The following is a 23229-nucleotide window of genomic DNA, read 5'->3' on the forward strand; positions in this document are numbered from 1 at the left end:
AAGAAAAGATAGCCACGTACAGCTTCGTTTGTCAATAGCCCCTGCTTCCGATAGAGATATATAGGATGGCACCTATAAAAGTTCAGATAATCAGTAATCAGGTCAACCATTAAATCATCATTTGCAAAAGGATTGAGGGAATGAAGAAAAGAAAGCAAGACATTACGGAGGGAAAAGAAAAATAGCATATCTTGTTTATATTTATTTTACTTGATAGCAAGAAACCCGGGAACGGAATGGAACACAACTCTTCCTCTAACGAAGCTGTTGATGTCAGACGTGAATGTGTAACCAACCAGATTCAAGCTATTTTGATCCTGTGTATGTGTACCGGTAACACAATTAAAATCCGCACAAAACTGACAGAATGTGCAAACAGTTTGAAAACCATGGACATACTCTGCAATAGTTGCAACTCAGGGCAAAGCCAAGCCGGGCAACATCCATTGACATGATGCAATAATTGCAAGCAGCCACCTAGAGAGGAAAAAAAAAACAAAAAAAAAAACAGAGAAAAGCAACATATGCACTTTGATTCAGCTCCCAAATACATGATATGAAGGTCGATCTCATTTTCCTTGGTTAGCAAAGTATTAAGACGATATGACATTAACACTTGAAAAGTACATATAATTTCAAATATATGCAAAATTCCTAAACATGTTGTAAAATTAAAGAAACCAAACAATAAAAAGACAAGAGAAAATAGAGATAAAGGAGAATCGTCTTATTAATATCACCAATATAAGAGTTTATATAGATACAACAATGGAGTGCTTTCCAAGAAATTAATCTCCTAATACAATTCCAAGATCTCTAAATATCTCGTTACCATATATGAACATCCATTTAATATTTATTCATAAAACTCTCCCTTGGATGTCCATCAATTAAAGACATTATGCCTCGTTAAAACCTTACTAGATAAAACCCAATGGGACAAAAATCAAGTAAAGGGAAAAGAGTACATAATTCTTTCGATACGCTTGGGGATGTTGCCTCGTTAAAAACCTTGACAGGAAAACCCAGTGGGACAAACCCTTGCTCAAGGGAAAAAGAGTGCAACACGTATCTTCTCCCCCTCATGATCACATCACTTAAAATACTTATCATTCCCAAACATATTCGATGTTTGACATATTGTCTAATAGAATAAATCTCTTTGCTTCAATTTCAGTGATTCAGTGACATTTTCAATTCAACCTTGTGATCATTATCTTGAAAGTCAAAAGGGGCATTACAGTATCATTTGACCTCATAAGTATGAACGTCATTTATCACTAAGATTCATAAACAAGACAAACCTTGTCTTTTATTTCACATTTAATTATTCAATCATCATTGAACACTTTCTCATAGTCCATTAATATTCAAATCATCAAAATACATAAAACTTATATCATACTCATATCCGGATTTCTTTATAAGTTTCAAACATAATATTTTCTATTCTCGAGTACTTTTCACACGTGTTTTAAACATTCTAAATCATGAGACATGCTTCATTCATTTGTTATCCCTCATGGAATCTCAATATCAAATGAGCTCTATTCTTATGCTTTTAGACGCGAATGAAAATTTTCTCATTTTGCCAGACTTTTAATTTAGTTGCTTCCACCAAATTTCTTCAATCTCAAGTGCTTGGACTTCATGTCCCAAACTACTAGCGTCTTTTGATCTTTGGCCAATTTTTCATATCATATCAATTTATGTGCATGCATACTTTCAAGATCCTCACTTTATTCAAACTCTTAGTGCTATCCTATTTAATCAATCTCGACGTCGTTTTTATTTTCGATTCCATAAGTCTCTAGACATGTCACAACTCATGAGATCTCATTATATCCAGGTACCCGGGGTTTCTCAAAAACCTCCATGTCTAGTTTCTCATCATCAATCTCTTGGGGTCTTTGTACCTCAAATTTGACCATCGAAATTTTATGCTCCTTTTATTTCGAGGCTTTTATTTTGGAATCGACTTTTCTATCACTCATTATCAATTGGAGCATAAGCAGCTTTTTGGTCAGTTTACATTGCTGGTAATAACTAATATTCTGAATGAATTATCCCACAAATTTTAAACTTATATTCATTGGTGTGAGGATCTTTGATAATTCATTCTTACTTTCTTTAGCTGTTTTTCACTTTCCCTAATGTTGGGAACATCTCCCCCTAATGTTGGGAAAAGTAAATCATTTCAATAAGAAACTTAAGCCATAAACAAATATCCCAATTGTAGCTTTATTTAATACATACACCTTTTCCATGTTTTAACTCATACCCAAAACAGTCATACTAATGTCTAGTGTAATCAGACCGTTTCGAACTGAATCAAAGCATGAGCCTACACACTTCCAAGGCACGTCTATTTTCCCAACATTATTTCCAACATTCTTCAAAGTCTCATCTTTGTGCATTCTGGTGGAGCAACTTAATCTTATATTGCACATTCAAAACTCTTATGAGACATATGTGGTTTTTGACCATAAAACCAATTTCAATGGGGAGAAACACTATTAGCATGATGCGAGTTCATAATATTGCATGTTAAATAACATGGCCCCAAATCATATTCATTTTGCTCTAAATAATCATTACCAAATCAATCATTATTGCCAATACAATATGGAACATGCTCTCAATCTTACAAGATGAGCAATTAATTACGCAAACTTCATGTTGCGACTTTAATGACCCATTTAGACGATGCATCGATTTTAAACACTAAATGGTCTTTATGGACGATGTATAGGCCTACTTACATCTCCTTTGCATGTGTTCCATTATTTTAAGGAATTCCATCCTTATTGTACTTGGCATATTTGGCATATACTTTGTTATAGAGCAAATAAGTACAATCCAATAATCAATTGAAGAACCCTATTGTTTTTTTACATATTTCGCATCATCATTCACCCGGGATGGTCCAACCGATCATGCCAATTAATTAATCAACCAATCAATGTCTATAAACTTTCGTTTAGACTCACATGTACATTAGTACAAGATACATGTATTACCATAAAAAAAATAAAATTTCTCATGATAATAGCTCTTCAAGAGCTTTCACATAATTTAATATACACAAATATAATATTACAATTGACCAATAGTCATTGAGTATACAATTCAGTTTGCAAATAATTTATCATCGATCACCTATGAAGTCTGTCGCCATAAAAACATATAATACAGGCAAGGGAATCTTTTGGCTAATTAGTCAACACAACCAATAGCCAAATACCAACTTATAAACTGTTTAAACAATTCCAACCAAAATAGCATGTTTAGTTTTCAAGTCTCATATATAAAAACCGTTTATTTTATTTTTTATCACATAATATACAACAAAGTCTTAAAAGTTTCATCGATCATTTTGTAATCTCTTAGCAAAAGCACTACAAATAATTTATCCCAAGAATCAAGCGATCTCTAACCAAATCGCAAATTCAAGATTCGAAAAGATCATGCAAAACAATATTTAATAACCTTTTATAACCTTCTTATAAGCTAACAATAATATTAAGTAATATATATTAAAACATTATTATGATCTATGGATGATAACCATTAGAATATATGTTTATAATTTGGTTATAAAGCCAACAATATTTAAAGATTTGTGACCCATCCATTTTACCAACTTTGGTTAAGAAACTAAGTTCTCAAACAAAGGACATATAAAAATGTAACGCCGGTAAACTTCTAATACCAATTATGTTCCTTTTTAATGCAACTTAGTTAGGCAGTCACTGGACTAGATATACATAAACAACCTCCTTCATAAACAATCAAGGCAAGATACTTAGATACACGATTCACAAGCACAGGGCACTTGAAAAGAAAAAAAAAAAAAAACAAGGCTTGAATGAGATTTATTTTATCTTGTTTTATTTACACGTTCAATTTATTTGTTAATGGTGTTCTTAAAAAGAATAGCTACAAGTAATCTATCAAAGTATAGTATTGAATACACAATTATTAAGATTTGCATGATTTATCTAATGTTACAGTTATAGATTTACCTCAAAGGTTTGTAAGCATAATCCATGACCACAAATAGCTTGAATGTAACAATAGATGGCAAGACAATAGCTCAGATATCTCTCAAAACAATGTCGCCGAAAACCTATGGGAATCTTATATAACCTGTAAAATAGAACTTAGATCATACGAAATCGAATCGATCGACAACAAACTCATGTGGTTTACCCAAGCAAATTGTTCAAAGATTTAATGAAGGATGATAAACTCGTTGAATTCAAGCATTAAAATTACAAGGACAATTTGTTTAGAAGTAATAATAATTCATTAAAACAAAACTTTGACCAAACATTAATAAAAATAATAGTTGATTTAAAAAAAACTTTGAGAAAGAAAATCGAATTGGCCAAACATTAATTAATACACATATAGAAGTATAAAAATAATTATGCGGATGAAAACCACAAAGAACATAAACAATCAATGTGTTCTCATTGACGGGCCGAACAATCGAGCATTACTCCAATCGAAAATTATCTTTTATAACTTTAATTATATCTTTAAAAAATCTTTGTTTAATCAACTGAAAATCATGAAATTGACAAGATGTGTCAAACAGAACGAATGCATCAAAAACTTTGTTCGGTGGATTTTATTTATTTTTTTTTTTTTTACGGTTTAGAGCGTGAAAGAAACCAAACAATAAAAAGACAAGAGAAAATAGAGATAAAGGAGAATCGTCTTATTAATATCACCAATGTAAGAGTTTATATAGATATAACAATGGAGTGTTTTCCAAGAAATTAATCTCCTAATACAATTCCATGATCTCTAAATATCTCGTTACCATATATGAACATCCGAACTTCCCTTCGCCTTTCTACATTTCGCTGGGGAAGAAAGAAGGAATTGAGTCCTTTCACATTATCACGGAAAAAGGGGTATTTATTCATAATACAAACACTAACACATAGTTCCATGATGGATTAAAAGCGATCAGAATAGTCATACACACATACGTAAAAACTAACCACAAACACGTCCTTAGATGAATAAGTAATAGGCAACATAAATATTAAGCATCGAAAACCACTACTAATATGATAATAACAGAGAGAGGTCCCTGCAGGCGAGGCAAATCTCTAATTCACGTTCAGGAAATAGATCGAGTCGTGGCAGGTTGAATTTCTTGAGAATCTGTTTAGGAGGCATCTTTTCGAGTCTTTTAGCGATAGCAGCGGTCATCAAGTCACGGAGGCTTTCGATTTGCAGTTGGAGAGCAGCCTGAAATGAAAGATAGGAAAATAATTATCAAGCAAAATCATCATCAGATAATTAATGAACATTATTCCAAATCACACATCCAAAAGTCGAATAAGTTTGGTAAGCGTGGAGTGCTGTCGGACAAATGCCTGATCGAAGTCTTTCAAGATGTCCGAGGAATGCGGGGCGGCTGTCACATAATAACAGCGCCTGAAGATCTCGAAACGGTCAATACAAAAGCTTTCAACAGTAGAGAGGACATCCCTTGCGATTCTCACGGAGGTAAGACTTTCGCCCATTATTCCATCCAGCAACCAATTACTCAAGTAAGACTTGTGGTGGGCCTGATCGAAACCCTTTTTTTCTCCCCCACCTCATCAAATACGTTCTTTCGGGCCCGATAGTGGTTTGGAGAGGCCTACTTTTCCTTGGATGGAATCCCCTTGAAATTTATTGGAATCAAAATTTTTAGAATTCATTCTTTTTCATAATTGGGTTGAATCAGAATTTAAAACACTCCATTAAATTTTTTTAGATACAGTTTGAAATTCTTTCACATGTTTTGAAATCTCTTTCTTAACCAACTCCACCTACTTGACTTGGTCACAAGTATTTTTTAAATTATGTGGGCTCTGGATGTAAGTTTTTTCCAAAGTCTAAGGTTCAAGTCTTGGGTTTCTCATTTCAAGGTATTTTCTATTAGGAGTGGGTTGAAGGTCTAGCAAATCGTTAGTTAAAATCGCCTCCAGCACGTCTGAATCGAAATTAGTTTTACAAAAAAAATAAATAATATGACACACTTTTGTCAACGATGATGATAAATCTACAATAATTTTTATCTATCTAAAATAAATACATGTATATTAATAGATAATATACAACTATCTTACCTCTACTAGATTTTAGACCCGTGTATTATTAGACTTTCATACATTTAAGTCATAAAAACTTATAATTAAGGTTCTAAGTGTTATATTTTGCAACTTGTAGTATAATAATCATAGGTTCGTCACGCCATTATTAGCTGAGAGATATTGATGAAATTGTTTGTCGTAATCATTCCACAAGACACATACTATAATAATTTCTCTATTATATAATTTTTTGAAACCAGTGTACTTATAATGTGATATTATTATGAAAGATAATTAAGAACTAAAATATAAACATACTTGTAATTCCGTACCCGACATTCAAGTATATGTATTTAATCGTCATGCGGACCTATAACACGCATATGTTTATTTTCAATCAGCTGTCCTATGCTAATTAGATAACAATTAGGATTGTTTTTATACTATTGGATAACAATTAGAACTTGTTATGTGATTCCAATTGTGTTTAGGATAAGGATGTTGTATATTATCATCTGTTATATGTTTAGGATATGTATCTAGAGTTTAAATTGTGTTTCTATTAAATACTAAACTAAATATTAACATTTATGGTTTATAAAAATCTAATCTAATATTTGTTAATAAGTCATTAGATTTTGAAATTATTATTTGTAGACAATATTTCATATGCTGAAATTTTTTAGTTAATTAAATGATTGTGAATTTAAAAAAATCCTCTCAAGTTGATGGCTAAAAATAAATATAATTAAATATTCAGGGCTAAAAAGTGTAGTTTATTGATGAAAAACAAAAAAGAGTAAATTAATGAGACTTTTTTTACAAATTAATATAAATACTAATATAATAATATATTTGGATAATGACTATTAGGATTTTTAATTTACAGTTAATCTAAATGATGACATAAGCGATAGTCAATTTGGTGAAATTGAGCAATTTGATTGGTTAATAAGTCATTAGTTCAACTGTCATATAATATATATATATATATATATATATATATATATATATATATATTAAGATTTTTGGTTGGAAGGAATTACTTGGAACTCATTGGAATCAAAATTTTAGATTTTATTCTTTTTCATGTTTGGTTTGATAGTTGATTGAATCAAAACTTAAAACACTCCATCAAATTCTTTTAAATATAACAATTTGAAATTCTTTCGCATAAACGTTTTCAATTCCTTTAAAATTCACAAATTTGACTAAAATATTCTTTTAAGTTGTTATTATTATTATAATTTTTTTTATATATATTTTAAAGTATTAAATATTATATAGATATTCACCTTCATATTTGAATGTGTATATTTATCTAGAATCTTAGGGTGTTGGCATTGACGAGTGTTCTCGGTAGTGAGTGGTGGGGGACCCACTTACATACCGCCGTCGTTACGAGACGACCCACGCGTGAAAGGTTTTGCGTGGTGGGCACACTCACTTTGAAAACGCGTGGAATGAACTTTGAGGTATGTAACGAACTTTGCCCCCTATTGGCTGAAACTTTGTTTTGTTAGCTCTTCTATTGATTTTCTCCAAACACCACTAATTATTAAGTTACTCCCAATTTAATTTTTCAATGCCCTGCTTTCAAAGGTTTTTTGTTGTGTAGACATGGAATTGTGCATTGATAAGACTAGACAAGGATTTCCTTTTCAAAAAAAAAAAATTTGTTTAAAATCAGGAAAGTTGCAATTGTTCGCGTGGGGAAACTGAAGAACATATTTGATAAGATGAGAATATTTATTGTCAAAGTTTTCATTTTAACCCTTGTAGTTTAGTAGGAATTTCATTTATAACCCTTGAGATATAAAAGCATAGTTTTTCCTATCTATATTTCAACCCTATTCATTTAAAGTTTTAAACAAATATGTATAACTTGTTTATTTTCAGGTTTTATGCTTCATTTAAATATTTTTGACTATTTTTTTAACTTTTATATTTGTTTAGAGTCATAAGTTTTGCTTTTTAACTTTTAAATACATTTATTCAAATCCTTAAATTTAATTATAAATTTAATTTTACCGGGCCATTTTTAAAACGTTTCGTTCTAGGCATCAAAAATCTCATTACCGAACCTGCCCATAACTTAGCGCATTTGTGTTACAAGCTTTATCAACGTGCCCTCTATATACAAAAGTTCTACATCTGCCTGTGGTAACAACTCTTTTTTGGCAACTGAAATTTTTTTTTTCTCTTCCACCCAACGCTTGTATAAAATTGTATATACATATACATATACAAATTCAAATATATATGTATCTTCTTCCTTAACCAGCCATATACATATAGAACTTCAAACACACACTTGCACAAATGGATCCAAGACAATAAAAAAGATCAACGATGGCACCACAGGGAAGAAGGAGGTCGTGTGTATCGGCCTCGAGTTCAACAAACCCAACCCGGTCACCGGCAACAAATGATGCCGCCACCCGACCGGTCACGACCCATTCCGCAACCCAACCATAGTGAATCCCAACCTGTTTATCGTCCCATACTAACACCTCCATCTCCAACTCCACAAGTGTATCACTCAACCGACCCGGGTTTGTATGACGTCGGTAGTTGATGGTGTTTTTATTTCTGCTTTTAAATTTATAATGATGTACAAGTAATTATCTTAAAACACACTCTAACGGGCAGAGAACCCGGTCAGTGTAGTATAGTCTAGTGATAAGTTACAGGATCGTTCGCAGGGACGCTTGCAATACCTAATCTAGTAATATGTGTAATTTTAATTGTTTGGGGGTTTGTCACGGTTTCCTAATAAACTAATACCGAAAAGTAAATATCCAATCGGGGCAGGCCGTTTCCGAATAAAGAACGTAAAATAATGGAAAACCTAATAACATTAATTAAATTAAAATACTTGTTTGGCATTTCCGATATCATGGTATGACCGAATGTTATTCTACTATTGCGTAGCACGGGCACTTAAGCCCTCGTATTCCTATAATACCTTTAAATTTTAACCACTCATTTTTTTCTCTCTTCTCGAATCTCAGTTACTCATTTTTTATCTCTCCTCCATAAATCATTTAATTCCTCTAATTCATTCAAAAACTATTATCTCAAAAAACCATACATCGATAAATTATAAAAATTATATGTTAAAATTTCATGCTCTTTCATTAGAGATGTAATTCGATACATTTTCGACGAATTTTTAAATCTGAGGTCGGAATCCGTATGGCTAAGCATTTGGTTATCACCTCATATGACCTATCACCCTTATGATCGATCACCCGACTATTTCACCGCCGCACCGCGCTGACATTTGGCTAGTTGTTAAAAATTTGGTTTAAATTATGTATCCGTTTAATGTTTTGGCATTCATAAAATTTTGAGTCTTGATTAGCATGAGACAGGAATACTTTTTGGCTTGAACATCTTTCTCTAACATGTTAGTCTACTGCTAATCTTGGACTAACCAGTAATGTATGTGAAATGCATTTTTGGTTCAATTTTTTTGAGCAGCAATTTTGTACAAGAAGGGTAGCGATGCATGTTGGTACATGTCGGTTGAAGAATTGCTCCCAGGAAGTTATCGTGATAATAAGTTTTTAGATCATCTTATTTCATTAAATGAACTAATCTATATCTATCTACTAGCTAATCAATCCGGATGATACCCGGGTACCATTAGAAATTATAAACAAATGAACTTGTAAACAAAGCTAATTTGGTTTATAGATGCAATAAATGTGCAAAAGCACATATGAAAATGTTATACTCCATGTAAATGATGTTATATGGCAACATTATTTTTTCATTCATACATCAATACTTACAGGAGACAACAACAAAGCTAAAATAGTCAATATCAATTAATATTATAAGAAGTAACACATATATACACACTTGAAAATAGCTGCCAACTTCATATTTTTTATTTTCGCAACCATGTTCAAGTCATTATAGTAAGCCGAACATCCGAATCCCATGATTGATGTTCTTTGTGTGGTGTTTTGAATAAATTGCAACATACTTGTGAAGAATAAAAAAGGGATTAAGATCACGGAGAATTGTATAAGGATGGATTGTACACTACAAGTTCATATACAGAAGAGAAAACAATATGGAAGATTAAATAGGAGAATTAAAAAACATAATAATACTTATAATTAAGTTAAATACAATTAGGTCGGATTCAAGAAATTCACTGTAATAACTTTACCCATTTAAAACCATGTTCATAATTCATGATTTCACATTTGTTGCCTAAGAAACTTGAATTGATTTGGTTTCAAACCCATTGAATAGTAGCGTGCTTGTAGCTGAAACAAAAACTACCAAAAGTATTTTTAAACTTCTAAATATGAATCGTAAATGATTGTATTATACATAAGCTTGAGACAGCAGGTGTCAAGTTCTGAAATATGCCAATCTCAACATTCATTAGTAAAATGCTCAGTCATTTTCAAGATTTTAAATCATATCATAGACCATAAACAAACAGCCCATGCCCATTTTCACCTACTTGATACGTAAACACAACCTGCTCGTTTTTCATCATAGGCATTCCTTGTCTTTTTCCCTAGGGTGTTTATTTTTGCACATTAACGGTGTAGTAGAATGAAATAGAATATCAAACACATACGAATAGATAAATACTGAAGTGGACCACTGACCTCATATAGGGTAATCCGATATAAGAAAATCCAATGGATAACCTCCTCTTGTAGAGACAACTGCATAATTGGAACACAAAAATAAATCGAAACATCTTTTTTCAAGCAAAAACGTGCCACTATCAAGCCACGGTCAATAAGGCTGTCTGTAAAGTGCTGATGGTAGTGATAAACAAATTGCTAAAAGAATAAATTAAACTTAACCCGGACTTTTTTATTCCACTACATGCAAAATAATTAGTACCGCTAAAAATATCAAACCTCATCATGTATAGACAAAATTATTATTATCTCAAGGAAAAGTAATAAAAAGAACAAATGTACAAACGGAATTGAAGAAACACTCAACATAGCAATGAAGCATGAAATATCAAATACATAAGCTGATAAGCAATGTTGGTATTTTTCCTAAATGAGGAACATGATGTATCACCTAAATGAACGTAAACAATAGTCAAAACATAGATAACTACAAACGTTGTTGTAGTATTTCAAGCTGAATATATAGATGAAAAATAATACTAATATGACTAACTGGCAAGGTGTAAGTCCTAATCCAGATGTGCAACATATGAACTCTTGTGCAACATTAGAGTTTCGGATTTAGGAGACATGCCTTGTGAAAATAAATTTTTTTAATTTGTTGGGTAAACCTTAAAATCTTCAAGGAAATAGGAACCAAGGCTAGAAACACATGTCTTCTTCATAAGATTTCTTTTCTTTAAATCAATGTCCCCAAACTTTAAAAAGCAGAACACTTTGTCAAGTGTTTACACGAAGAATATAATAAAACATGAGAAGCCAAAGGAAATGATGAGCTATGTGTTTCTAATCAATTTACTATGCCCCCAAGTAGTTTGTTACCATCCCGAACAGCCTAACTGACCTAACCTGTTTTGTAGGATTTGTCAACTTAAATAATAATTATGTTACACATTGTTGGCTATTTTCTATAAGAGATAATGTCATGCCCATTAAACAAAAATGCGTACTCTGCAAATAAAATATCACCACACCCTACTGCTATCTAATTTCAAGAAAAGAGTAACAGTGAAAGAAAAGAGTACCAAACCTCAAATTTCAAGAACCCTTCAAGCACATCCAACAGCAACGGACAGCTATCTCCATTCCTGTTTATATCATATCTGTTCTTTTCGCTAAAATCTCTTAACTCCACTTTCCAGGCATCCTTTTGCTGCAATGGCAAATTTATTCGAAATTAAAAAGGAATGTAATTGAACGAAACTCACTAATATAGTCATGGATATAGCACAAGTAAAAATGGTAAGACCTGAAACGTCAAACGTCATGATGAGCTTTTCTGTAAAGGATGCACAAGATGTCAAAATAAATTATAAAAATTTACAGAAGCATTCAATTGGAATACAATTAAATATTGACCAAAAAGATCTTGGGGGTATTGATACAAAATATGTCCAAAGTGAAATGGTTACATAACCTTTAAGCAAAAAATGTGCATATATCCAATTGAGTCTTTGTTGTTTAAATAGCCTATATGTATAATCACCTAAAACAATTGAGTCATCACATATCCAAAATTGATTTCCAGAACACGATGAATCAATTAACTTATAAACATAATTTGTTTAGTTATATATTAGATTAGATTTGATTTTCATATCTCTATTCAGTGATTATTAGAGAGAGGAATTAACAATAACTAATGTTTACATAATAAGAAATAGTTACGGGAAAAAAAAAAAACAATGAACCCTATAAATAATTATAAGCAACAAATTATGAGAAAACTATAAGAACCAAAATTATGTTATAATTAAATTAAATTACATCCAAATTCATCATAAAAAATAAAAAACTACATCCAACAATCCAACAGAAAAAACCCTTAAAAAAATAAATAATAAAAAAAACCTATAAATTTCACATACTTGTATTAATCAATTAGATGAATATTAGATGAATTAGATGAATATGAGAGGAATAAAATTTTTAAATATTGTTGCTGTAAGAATCGATTAGGTTTTGATAAATTTTGTTTTAATTTCATATTTTTTCTTAAATTAGATTATCCTTCATTTACGTTTTACGGAACTTTTTTTTAGGAGAGGGTACAGCTTGCCACATGACAGTTTTCTAAAAGTAATTAGTGTTAGGAACCTTACTTTATTAAGGAGGGAGATACGATAAACTTACTTTTTTTTATTTAAGGTAATTCTACTTTGAATTATCAGAATTGTCTTTGACTTTTTATGTTTAATCCTTAATTAATTTACATTTTAAACCTTTGCTTTAATAATTAACACTTTAAGTCTTTATCTTCTAAAAATTCACACTATCACAATTACATCAATCTACACAACTTGACACCGCCACCGCCAACAATAGTACCATCACCGACACCACTAAACCGTCTTTCCCACCACCGCCGCCACATTTCGCGGGTATCATGCTCGTAATAATAAAACAATTTTTTTATTCAAGTCAATAATGTGGATCGCAACATTCTTTAATTGAAGTTAAATGACCTAATTCATGGCGCATTAGACAAAATCAAGCAGAGACAACCACCAATAAATTGATCTAATCTGTTGAAAACGCAATTCTAAAAGGTTGTACTAATTTAAAGACAAAGTAGACTAGTTAACATACGAAAACAACAAAACGTTTAAAGTAATATGGTACTTAGAAAAAAGATCAAAAGATAATAATCCAAAAAGAAGTTAAAGGTCTTAACCAATCATCATAGTCATAAATTAAAGGTCTTAGTCATAAATGATGATGAGCCATATCAGTAAACCATAAACTTTGGGTTTGGGGATGGAATCCCCCGAGATGCGTTACATACGTTCACTATATTTCACGCTCTTGATCATGCCCACGGCAACAGTCCGCTGCAGGTCCCTCACAACAAACCGACTCAGTTCAGGAAACTCGGAAAAAGTCTCGACCACCATCGGCTTTACTGGAACCATCTCCACCATTCCAGCGTCACCATTTTTCAAGAATTTGGGTAGGGGGTGAAAGGCCTCAAAAGTCACCCGGTCGATCCTATGCAACAGTTTATTAAATCTAACAGCAACGCAAGCAGTATGGCAGCAAACTATTGGTGTGTACCCTTCTTTAATATGACCCGGGTGATTCAGAACGATGACATGAGCTGTAAAACTATCAACACACCGTGCAAGGCGTTGCTTAAGAATTGAAACAACGTCCCCACGCGCAATAGACTGATGTTCCCCTGGCCCTCGATAATCAAAAACTAAACCAACACTGTCTCCTGGCTTTACCACATCATAGGTGTTATTTAGGTGCATCTGTATGTCCATGAGTTCAGTAGAGATACCAGATGGAGCAACATAGACTTTCACACCTGGCCCGATAAAACCAGTTACAAAACGTCCCACTGCCACGGTTGCAAACCCACCAATGTTGTAGACATCAGAAACGGGAAGGCGGAAAGGTTTGTCAACTAGTCTAATTGGCTCATTGATCTGATCAATGGCTTCAAGTAGAGTTGGGCCCTTATACCAGTCTAAATAAGATGACTTCTCAGTCATGTTCTCTCCCTTAAACCCAGAAATTGGGACAAACAGGACTTTCTTAGGGTTGAATCCGACTGTCCTTAAGAAGGAAGACAATTCTTTGACTATTTTGTTAAACCTAGTTTCACAGTATTCGGGAGTAGTAGCATCCATCTGCGAAACAAAAAAAAAAAAAAACTATAGTTAACATTAGAGATATAGGCTGCAAGCCTGCTACTATCCTTCAATTATGTAAAAGAAAACAAAACAGGTACCTTGTTACAGCAGGCAGCAAATCAATTGCTTGACACCAAGTATGAATGCAATCAAAGCGTGTTCACGAGTCTGTCCATCGGAAATTCCATATTCAAAAGCAGGATAGGTCGAGTCAATGATGAGAAGGGCACAGTCAGCCTGGGAGGTTCCAGTAATCATGTTCTTGACATAGTCACGGTGCCCAGGCGCATTAATGACAGTGCAGATGTAGCGAGGGGACTCAAACCCTGACCGAGAAATATCGATAGTTTTCCCACGTTCACGCTCTGTCTTGAGCTTGTCAACCACCCAAGCATATTTGAAGGAGCGTTTGCCCATCTCAGCGGCCTCTCTCTCATACCCTTCAATCACCTCCTCTTTTACTTCACCTAGCTTGTATAGCATATGGCCCATGGTGGTTGATTTCCCAGAATTGTAGTGTCCAATAACCACAATGTTGATATGAGCCTTCTTATTGTCCATGTTAAATAAGCAAGCTGGTAGATCGATCGGCTGACTTGCTAATGTTATGACGAAATTCAATGTCAGATAAACAAAGTATAATACAAATAAAAACTAAGACTACAACGAAAATACACTCGAGATAACCCTGTGCTCCAAAGTATGTCAGATCTATCCCAATTTATCACCTACTACGATCAACCGGAAGCAAATAATAATAATTTTAAGAACTAATTTTCGATTTAAACAGAAATTCAAACCACCAAATAATTATTTACTGGAGATTTAAACAGCAATAAAAATAATTTAATCAAAACCCTAGTGTCATGTATATACGTACAACTTTCATATGTGGGGCTGAAATTGTATTAGGGTTTAAGGTAAAGCACGTTCTGTGTTAAAACCGACGATAGTCGGTGTTCATAAAAAAAGGATAATTTAATTAGACAAAAACAATAACAACAGTATGTTAGATCCATCCCACTTTATCACGTACTTACAGGAAACAATCAATCGAGAGCAAATAATATAAAATTAATATTTTCGATTAAACCACGTACCTATTACTATATATAACAAGGACCGTGCTTATGAACAATATAACCTACCTGGCAGGTAGTTGCGCAGCCAGCCTGTTTTTTTTTTTTAACAAAAAATTTGTTTTTTTATTTTTAATTTTTATGTGACAAAAAGGAAAAATAATGAAATTTCGTAACAAAAGTTAGAATGATAAAAGTTTAAAAATTAAATAAAACAAACCTTTCATGTCAAAATTAAAGGATTTAAAGTTATGTGAAAAAAAATAAAAAGACAATTTTTTTGTTAAAAAAAAAGCAGACTGGCAGGCTGCTGCGCAACTACCTGCCAGGTAGGTTATATTGTTCATAAATACGGTCCTTGTTATATACTAGAAGATTCAGCGCCCGCATTGCGGGCTGCAATAAGCGTGGATGCGCGATAAATTAGAGGAAGGCAGATTAAACACTATTCCACAGTCTTTGGACATTATCCCGGAAAAGATAACGACATGTAAAATTTACAACTCATGGTAATTAAGGAATTTATGTAATAAAAAGTAATGAGACTGAAACTTTCGTGGCAAAAGTTAGAAAAATGAAATTTTAAAAATTAAATAAAATAAAACTTTAGTGCAAAAAGTAAAAGAAATAAAGTTATGCGACAAAAAAAAAAAAAAGTTAAAATTTTTGTGGTAGGAATGGAAAAAGCTTGACGAAAATTAAAAAAACAAAAGTTATATGGTGAAAAGTAAGATAATGAATCTTTCGTGGCAAAATTAGAAAAATAAAAGTATAAAAGGTAAAATAAAACAAAAATTTTGTAAAAAGGGTAAAAGAAGCGAAAGCGACGTGGCAAAAGTAAAAGGGCGAAAACTTTAGTAAATTTCTGTGATAAAAAGTAACAAAATGAAACTTTCGTGGCAAACGTTAGAAAAATAAAAGTTTAAGAACTAATCAAAACAAAATTTTCGTACCAAAGGTAAAAGAAATAAAGTAAAAAGGTTAAAAGTTTCGTGTACTTGACAAAAGATAAAACAAAAGTTATGTGGTGAAAAGTAAGATAAGGAAACTTTCGTGACAAAAGTTAGAAAAATAAAAGAATAAAAAGTAAATGAAACAAAGTTTTCGTGCGAAAACTAAAAGAAACGAAATCGGTGCGACAAAAAAGCAAAAGTGCGGAAACTTTAGTAAATTTATGTGACAAAAAGTAAAGATAATGAAATTTCGTGGCAAAAGTTAGAATGATAAAAGTTTAGAAGTTAAATAAAACAAACCTTTCATGTCAAAATTAAAAGAATTAAAGTTATGTGACAAAAAATAAAAAGACAAATTTTTTGTTAAAAAAAAAAAGTAGGCTGGCAGGCTGCTGCACAACTACCTGCCAGGTAGGTTATACTGTTCATAAGCACGGTCCTTGTTATATATAGTAATACCAAACTAGATTATTTCCCGGGTAATACGCGAGATAAATATATTAAATTTTCATAATATCATAATTATAGTTAGAAGTTAACATGTAAAATCAACTATATTACCGCAATTTCATTTCTTTTAACTATAATATTTTTTCACATAAGTTTATTTCAAAAAAATTTTTGCAAAAAAAAGTATTTCTATAATTCACATTTACTATGAATACTTATTTGGGATAGATGGGTAAATCTATCGACCTTGGACATTGTAATGTAAACTTTATTGTGAATGTTATATTGCTTTATTAGTTAGATGTACGGAATGATATGTTTTTTTGAAAAATTTCATTAATACATTAGATAAACATTTTTAGCTATATTTAATTTTATATCGTTATTATATAAAATTATATAAACATATGGGTGGTGGCCCATTGATAAGATTTTAGATCTTGAGAAAATCCATCAGGGTTCGAATTTTAATTCCTACATTGTAGGTGTAAACTATTAGGGGGGGGGGGGGGGGGGGGGTCGAGAGTCTTGGGTTTTATCCTAGGCATGTGTGGTTCGATCTCCGCATACTGTCCAATTGGATGTCACCATGGTGTCTAGAATGCTAACTACTAAATACTAACTCGTTGTTGGTAAAAAATATATTATTATTATTATTATTATTATTATTATTATTATTATTATATTATTATTATTATTATTATTATTATGGTTTAAAAATATTGTGGATTTGGTAATCGAAGTTGTTTGTCTTATAATATCGTATTGCCGGAAGCTGGTTAAATATTCGTCGGAGATGATGGCAGGAGACTAGATTAATCGGAAGTTTATAAAATGTAAAAGTCTATTATATGTAACATATGTGGCAACTGACATGACATTGCGTGGCACCAACATGTTACACGTAAGCAGTTACCCGGTAGCTTACATCGCTTAGACAAAATAACGAGTTCATTACATTACATAAACACTCGAGTAGATCATTGTACCACATAAACATTTGTGGATAGTTGATTACATAGACACTAATCACTTCTAGGAAATCGATACTAAGTTTTCTAAGGAGGAATTGCTGGAAAAATCATAGACTTAGCAAGCTGAAGGGTCGTTACTTTATTCAAATTCATTTCGGGGTTTATTACAAGTCTATACAAGAACCATTCGGGTTTATTCGGGGTCTATTTCAAGTGTGTTTGGGGATCATTCAGGTTTATTCGGGGCTGTTTCAAGATCTATTCAAGTCCGTGTCAAGTTTCGTCATAAAATCTTAATCATCTGTTGGAGGTATATCTCATCGACCATTGTAAAAAATTGCTACCTATTAGAATTTTCAGCAAATTTATAAAGATAACTAATGCGGGATTTATTAGGCAGCCGAACTGGGGTCACCTACGAGACCTACATATGGCATTAAAACAATGTGAAGAATATTTGGTAAATGGAGATCAAACTCATCAATCACTAATATAAACTTAGAGGTACACCGACATATCTGCTTGTGTATTTATAGATGAAGACTATAAATTTTTTGATGAACGAAGAGCACTGTCGCTACTCTCAGTGACACAATTCATTTGCCTGCTGGCACATATATACCATAAAACAGCCAACGATTGTGCAGCTTTTCTTGCAAATTATGGTAGCAGTTTAGATGCAAATGTTACGTTTAATGGTAAAATATATTTTCTCCCAGCATGGTCCGTAAGCATCCTTCCAGATTGTATGACTGTTATTTTTAACACAGCAAAGGTAAGCTTATCTGACGCCATCCAGATATTTCATATGCGTTCGTGTATTCTAGTTCGTTAACTGAATGAAGTTTGAAATATGATGTTTTTATCCATGTTTGTTATGAGGGGGTGATTAAGGTTGCCGGTCAGAAAAGTGCCGGTGATGCTACGCTCTCCCCAAGTGCCAGTGTGAGTGAACTTTTGCTGTCAAATTCGCCTTGGAGTTGATATTTAGAAAAAGTAGGTATTTGGACACTCACAGCAAACAGTTTGTTAGAGCAAATAAACAAAACAAAAGACACAAGTGATTTTCTATGGTACACTACAAGCCTTGAGAGAGAATAAGTTTATCTATCAAATGTTATTTATAACCTAAGTTATTTAAAGATTATCATGTCGAATATATGATAGCTTTATGTCACCTCTGTAGCATTGAAGCAGATAAAAAGAAAGATGCATTTTTGCTCATTGAGAGTTTGGGTCATGCAGCTCTGATTTTCTTGAACAAAAAAGTTTTAGGTAACCTCTGGTAATAGTTGTCTATCGCAGGATAGCACCGTAGTTCTGACTTATGTTTCAATTAAAATTAACTTCTCATCAAATATGCATTGTTCCATTCTCTTTACTTATTAATTGTAGCATTTGGCTATGGTTATCATGATGATGCAAGCTTCAACATAAGTGAAAAGATTAGCCTCGAGCAAGGAAACAACACACTGGATATAATTAGTATGATCATCGGTGTACAGGTGACTATCTCTTTTCTTTCTACCGGCTTTAGACTTCAGATATAACAAGAAGTTCAATTCAATCTTCTAAAAATTATTGTATTTTCTGAATCAATACAAGTAACATATGAGAAAATGAGAACACCGATTAACCATATAAGAACATAACTGGTCTAGAGATTATTAAAATTATAGTAAGATAAAAGATAGTGTTTTCATAATTTCTTTTCTACATTTTGGATTCAGAACTATGGTCCATGGTTTGATATCATGGGTGCAGGCCTATATACAGTCTGATCTGAAGAATGTTAAAATGGACTATTCATCTAATGAGTGGACATACCAGGTTCGTAGTTGAATTTATGTAGCAATATTGATGTGCAATCAGGTGGAACTGAAGGGAAAAGCCTTGGACTTGATAAAATAGGTCTTTGTTAAGAGTTCCCTATGGACGCAGGGTAGCTCGATCCCTGTTTATCAAAGTCTAATTTGGTACAAGGTAAGTAACACACACTTATTGTTGACATTGTGAGTGTGTAATGTTGGCTTAAGTAGGTCAACTGAGAATTGGGTTCAAACACTTTTCTATCTTATTTGCAGTCCACAATTGTTGCACCTGAAGGGAAAGGTCCACTATCACTGAACCTTGCTAGTATGGGGAAAATTCAGGCATGGGTCAATGGTCAAAGTATAGGATGATATTGGTCAACTTACCTTTCACCAAAGACAGGTTGTACTGATAAGTGTGACTACATGGGAAGTTATGATGCACAAAAATGTCAAAAGAAATGTGGCCAACCTGCTCAAATATTGTAAGTAACATATTCAGTTAAAATACCACATGAACCGAGTATTCTGAAGAAATGAAACAAAAAATTTTCAACAATATTTTTTATGGGTGGCAACTTTGAACACTTACTTATGAATGGGTCGGCTTTGTTATCGTATGTTTAACAGTTAAGATTGTCAAAATCAAATATAAGGAAGAGGTCAAACCAAAAGCCTGCCAAAGTGTTTTTTAGAGCAGTTGACCTAAAAACTTCCATCTAAAAGGTTAGCTTATTATCATTCTGGTTATTCATAAAGAGAGAAAAATCTTGGGCACCATTTTATTGTCGATTAAACCCCACCCAAACCTACCAGCACATAAGAAGGACCTGTTCTGACCCATTATCCAATCTGTCTTGCCCATCCATTTTGCCTTTACATATAAGGGTTTAAATTAGGGTAAATAATAGGAAGAATATACATACAGATATCATGTACCACGAAGATGGGTCCATTCTGGTGAGAACTTGCTTGTTCTTCATGAAAAGCTTGGTGGTGACCCTTCAAAAATATCTGTGATGACAAGGACCGAGCAGGTGGTATGTAGCCATGTCTCAGACTATGATTCCATTTCAGTTGACCTCTGGAAACCAAAGTCTGGTTCCAGATCTCAAACCCCTGAAGTTCGATTAACGTGTGACCAAGGCTGGAAATTTGCATCAGTTCATTTTGCTAGCTTTGGAAATCCAAAAGGAGATTGTGGCATGTTTGCTCAGGGCAGTTGTCATGCAGATGTATCGTTTGTTGTTGAACAGGCAGTAGAATTATCAATTTGCTTGGTTATTAGTATAAACATCAATGACTTAATTCAACAGGATAGACTAAAGCTCAATTTTATGTATAGCATTATGTAGTACATGCAATTAACACACATTTGCTGAAAATTGCAGGCTTGTATAGGGAAGCAAAAACGTTCAGTTCTTGTTTCAGAGGCAAAATTTGGCAACCCGTGTCCTCATATGGTTAAAGGCTTGGCAATTGAAGTTTTATGCAGTGCCTGAACAACACCTTTGTGTTTCATAGTTGCATTATGGTTTTGTACTTTTGTGATGTTGCAACTAATGTTATTTCCATCATTGTGTTACAGTGGATTGAGGGGTTTTTGAAAATCAGAATATGCTCTACCATAACTAGTTTTTTGTTAACAGATGCACTACTATGACAGTTTCTATTATCACAACTTTTTGGGTAAGCATGACTGATCTAAAAAGATGTAATTACCCGTCTCAAACGCCGTAATGACCTACTTAACGAAAGTTTTAGCAGGCCATGGTGATGCCAATGGACTTGCAACCTCCAAACATATACAGAAACATTTGAACATGTGACACTAAAGTAAATAGTAACCGACACTAAAGCTACAAAAACAAGATCGCCGTGATCCATGAAATCGAAACTAGAATGTAATACTACCCAATTCCAAAAGTAGTTTCACCTTCCGAAAGTAGTACTACACTTCTGTAAACTAATCCCACTATCCCAGAACAAATCCAAATAGCGAATTGCTCATCACTATTTGAGTAGAACCCCTAACGTAGATTATGATGAACTTAACATACACAAATGAGAGATACACTGATTGTAGATAGACTCTACTGTAGAAACCACAATCCCTATAGTTTTGAATACACTTGTGTTATATCTTGATCTTCCAAGTTCCTACAAGCTGACTTCAAGAACCAAGTTGATTTCCACCCATCAGCTTGGCCTTCTATCTTTAGTCTTCTACCTTTGATTTTAGACCAAGTGTTGGACTTCTTAGTTTTTTGCAGCTTGAAAAGAACCGCCTTCTTTATTTTGTTCTTCTACACTGAAGGTGTTTGGACTGACTCAGCTTGGAAACCAAAGACTCAAGTATTCTGAGGGTGTTTGTCATCTTCAAGTCTTCATATCAGCTTGACTCAACACCTAGATCAGCTGAAGAAATGGAAGCTACGATGGAAACTGTCGCCCCAATTAACGCGGTAGGTACTTCAGCTATCAAAGATAATGTTGAACAGGAGGACGCGGGCTTCCAACAGCCAAAAAGAAGGAAGAGGAAGGCCAAGAAAAAAACACAGGTGATTCAGATTTCCAAGCCCAAGGTTCAATATATACCCAGAAACCAAAGAAGCAAGAGGATCCTAGAGGCAAAGCTAAAATAACCACTTCAGACACTACAGCTTCATCTTCTTTACCCAGGATGCCATCACTTAATATAGTAGCCCCAGATACACAATCAAGTATTCATACTCTCGTGCATGAGGACATTCCTTTTATAATTCACTCCCAGATGACAGACACATGTGTTTCGAATGGTCCGAATATTGAAGTTGTTCCAGAACCCCAAGCACAACATACGGGTTCTTTTAATCCATAGACTCAAACTGTTCCCGGTTGTAACGCACTTATAGGAACAAGATCCAGGACTCGAGGAAGAATTAGATGCAAAAATGAATATCGGAGCGCTTCTTTGTATTAATCTTCAGGGCTTTGAGTCGCAGATAGAAGTCTAATTCTCTCTGGCGGGTGAAGGGGGTTAATATAAGTTCAACTACCTGGATTACCTTAGGAATGTTTATTGTGTCTTATAAGAAGTGCTATATTACGAGATCAATTATCGTGTCTTGCATGGTTATATCTTATAAGAAAAGCTATATATGTTATACTTTTGATAGTAGTCTAGCAATTCGCTAGTGAAGTAATAAAATTATTTGTTGGCCTTTAAAAAAAAGAAAAGCCCTCCGTACTGATTCTTACCTTCAAATTACAGAAAAAATACAAATTATGCACAACTACCTTGTGACAGACGGAATAAGAGCACGACATATCTACTTTTGATCTGAAAAACTTTCGTGTTGATTATTTACTTCAGATAACAGCACAAAGTGTAAATTAAACTAAAAATCGGCAAACATATCATTAGTTTAAATGGCTTGTATAGAGGTACATTTTCCCTAAAATGAACAAATTCTGTTACCAAAGTTATAGTCAAAATTGTATTATTGAGGTCTGTGACGAGCTCAAATCTATTACGTTTTCTCTAAAATGAAAAAAGTAG

General features: G+C 33.1%; 1 protein-coding gene and 2 pseudogenes across 1 annotated transcript; 1 reads left to right on the forward strand and 2 right to left on the reverse strand.

Moving 5' to 3' along the window:
- Positions 1-4884: 4884 nt before the first annotated feature.
- Positions 4885-5773, reverse strand: LOC122594843. The gene is made up of 2 exons (XM_043767149.1): positions 5346-5773; positions 4885-5268 (listed from the first exon to the last, which is right to left on the reverse strand). Exons 1-2 carry the CDS (start codon positions 5544-5546, stop codon positions 5080-5082), a joined length of 390 nt encoding a protein of 129 aa, XP_043623084.1. The 5' UTR covers positions 5547-5773; the 3' UTR covers positions 4885-5079.
- A 2604-nt stretch (positions 5774-8377) lies between these two features.
- LOC122597210 lies at positions 8378-14982 on the reverse strand (annotated as a pseudogene).
- A 2795-nt stretch (positions 14983-17777) lies between these two features.
- On the forward strand, positions 17778-21190 carry LOC122597211 (annotated as a pseudogene).
- Positions 21191-23229: the final 2039 nt, after the last annotated feature.

Source organism: Erigeron canadensis, chromosome 4 (genome assembly GCF_010389155.1).
Source record: "Erigeron canadensis isolate Cc75 chromosome 4, C_canadensis_v1, whole genome shotgun sequence".
Lineage (NCBI taxonomy): Eukaryota > Viridiplantae > Streptophyta > Magnoliopsida > Asterales > Asteraceae > Erigeron > Erigeron canadensis.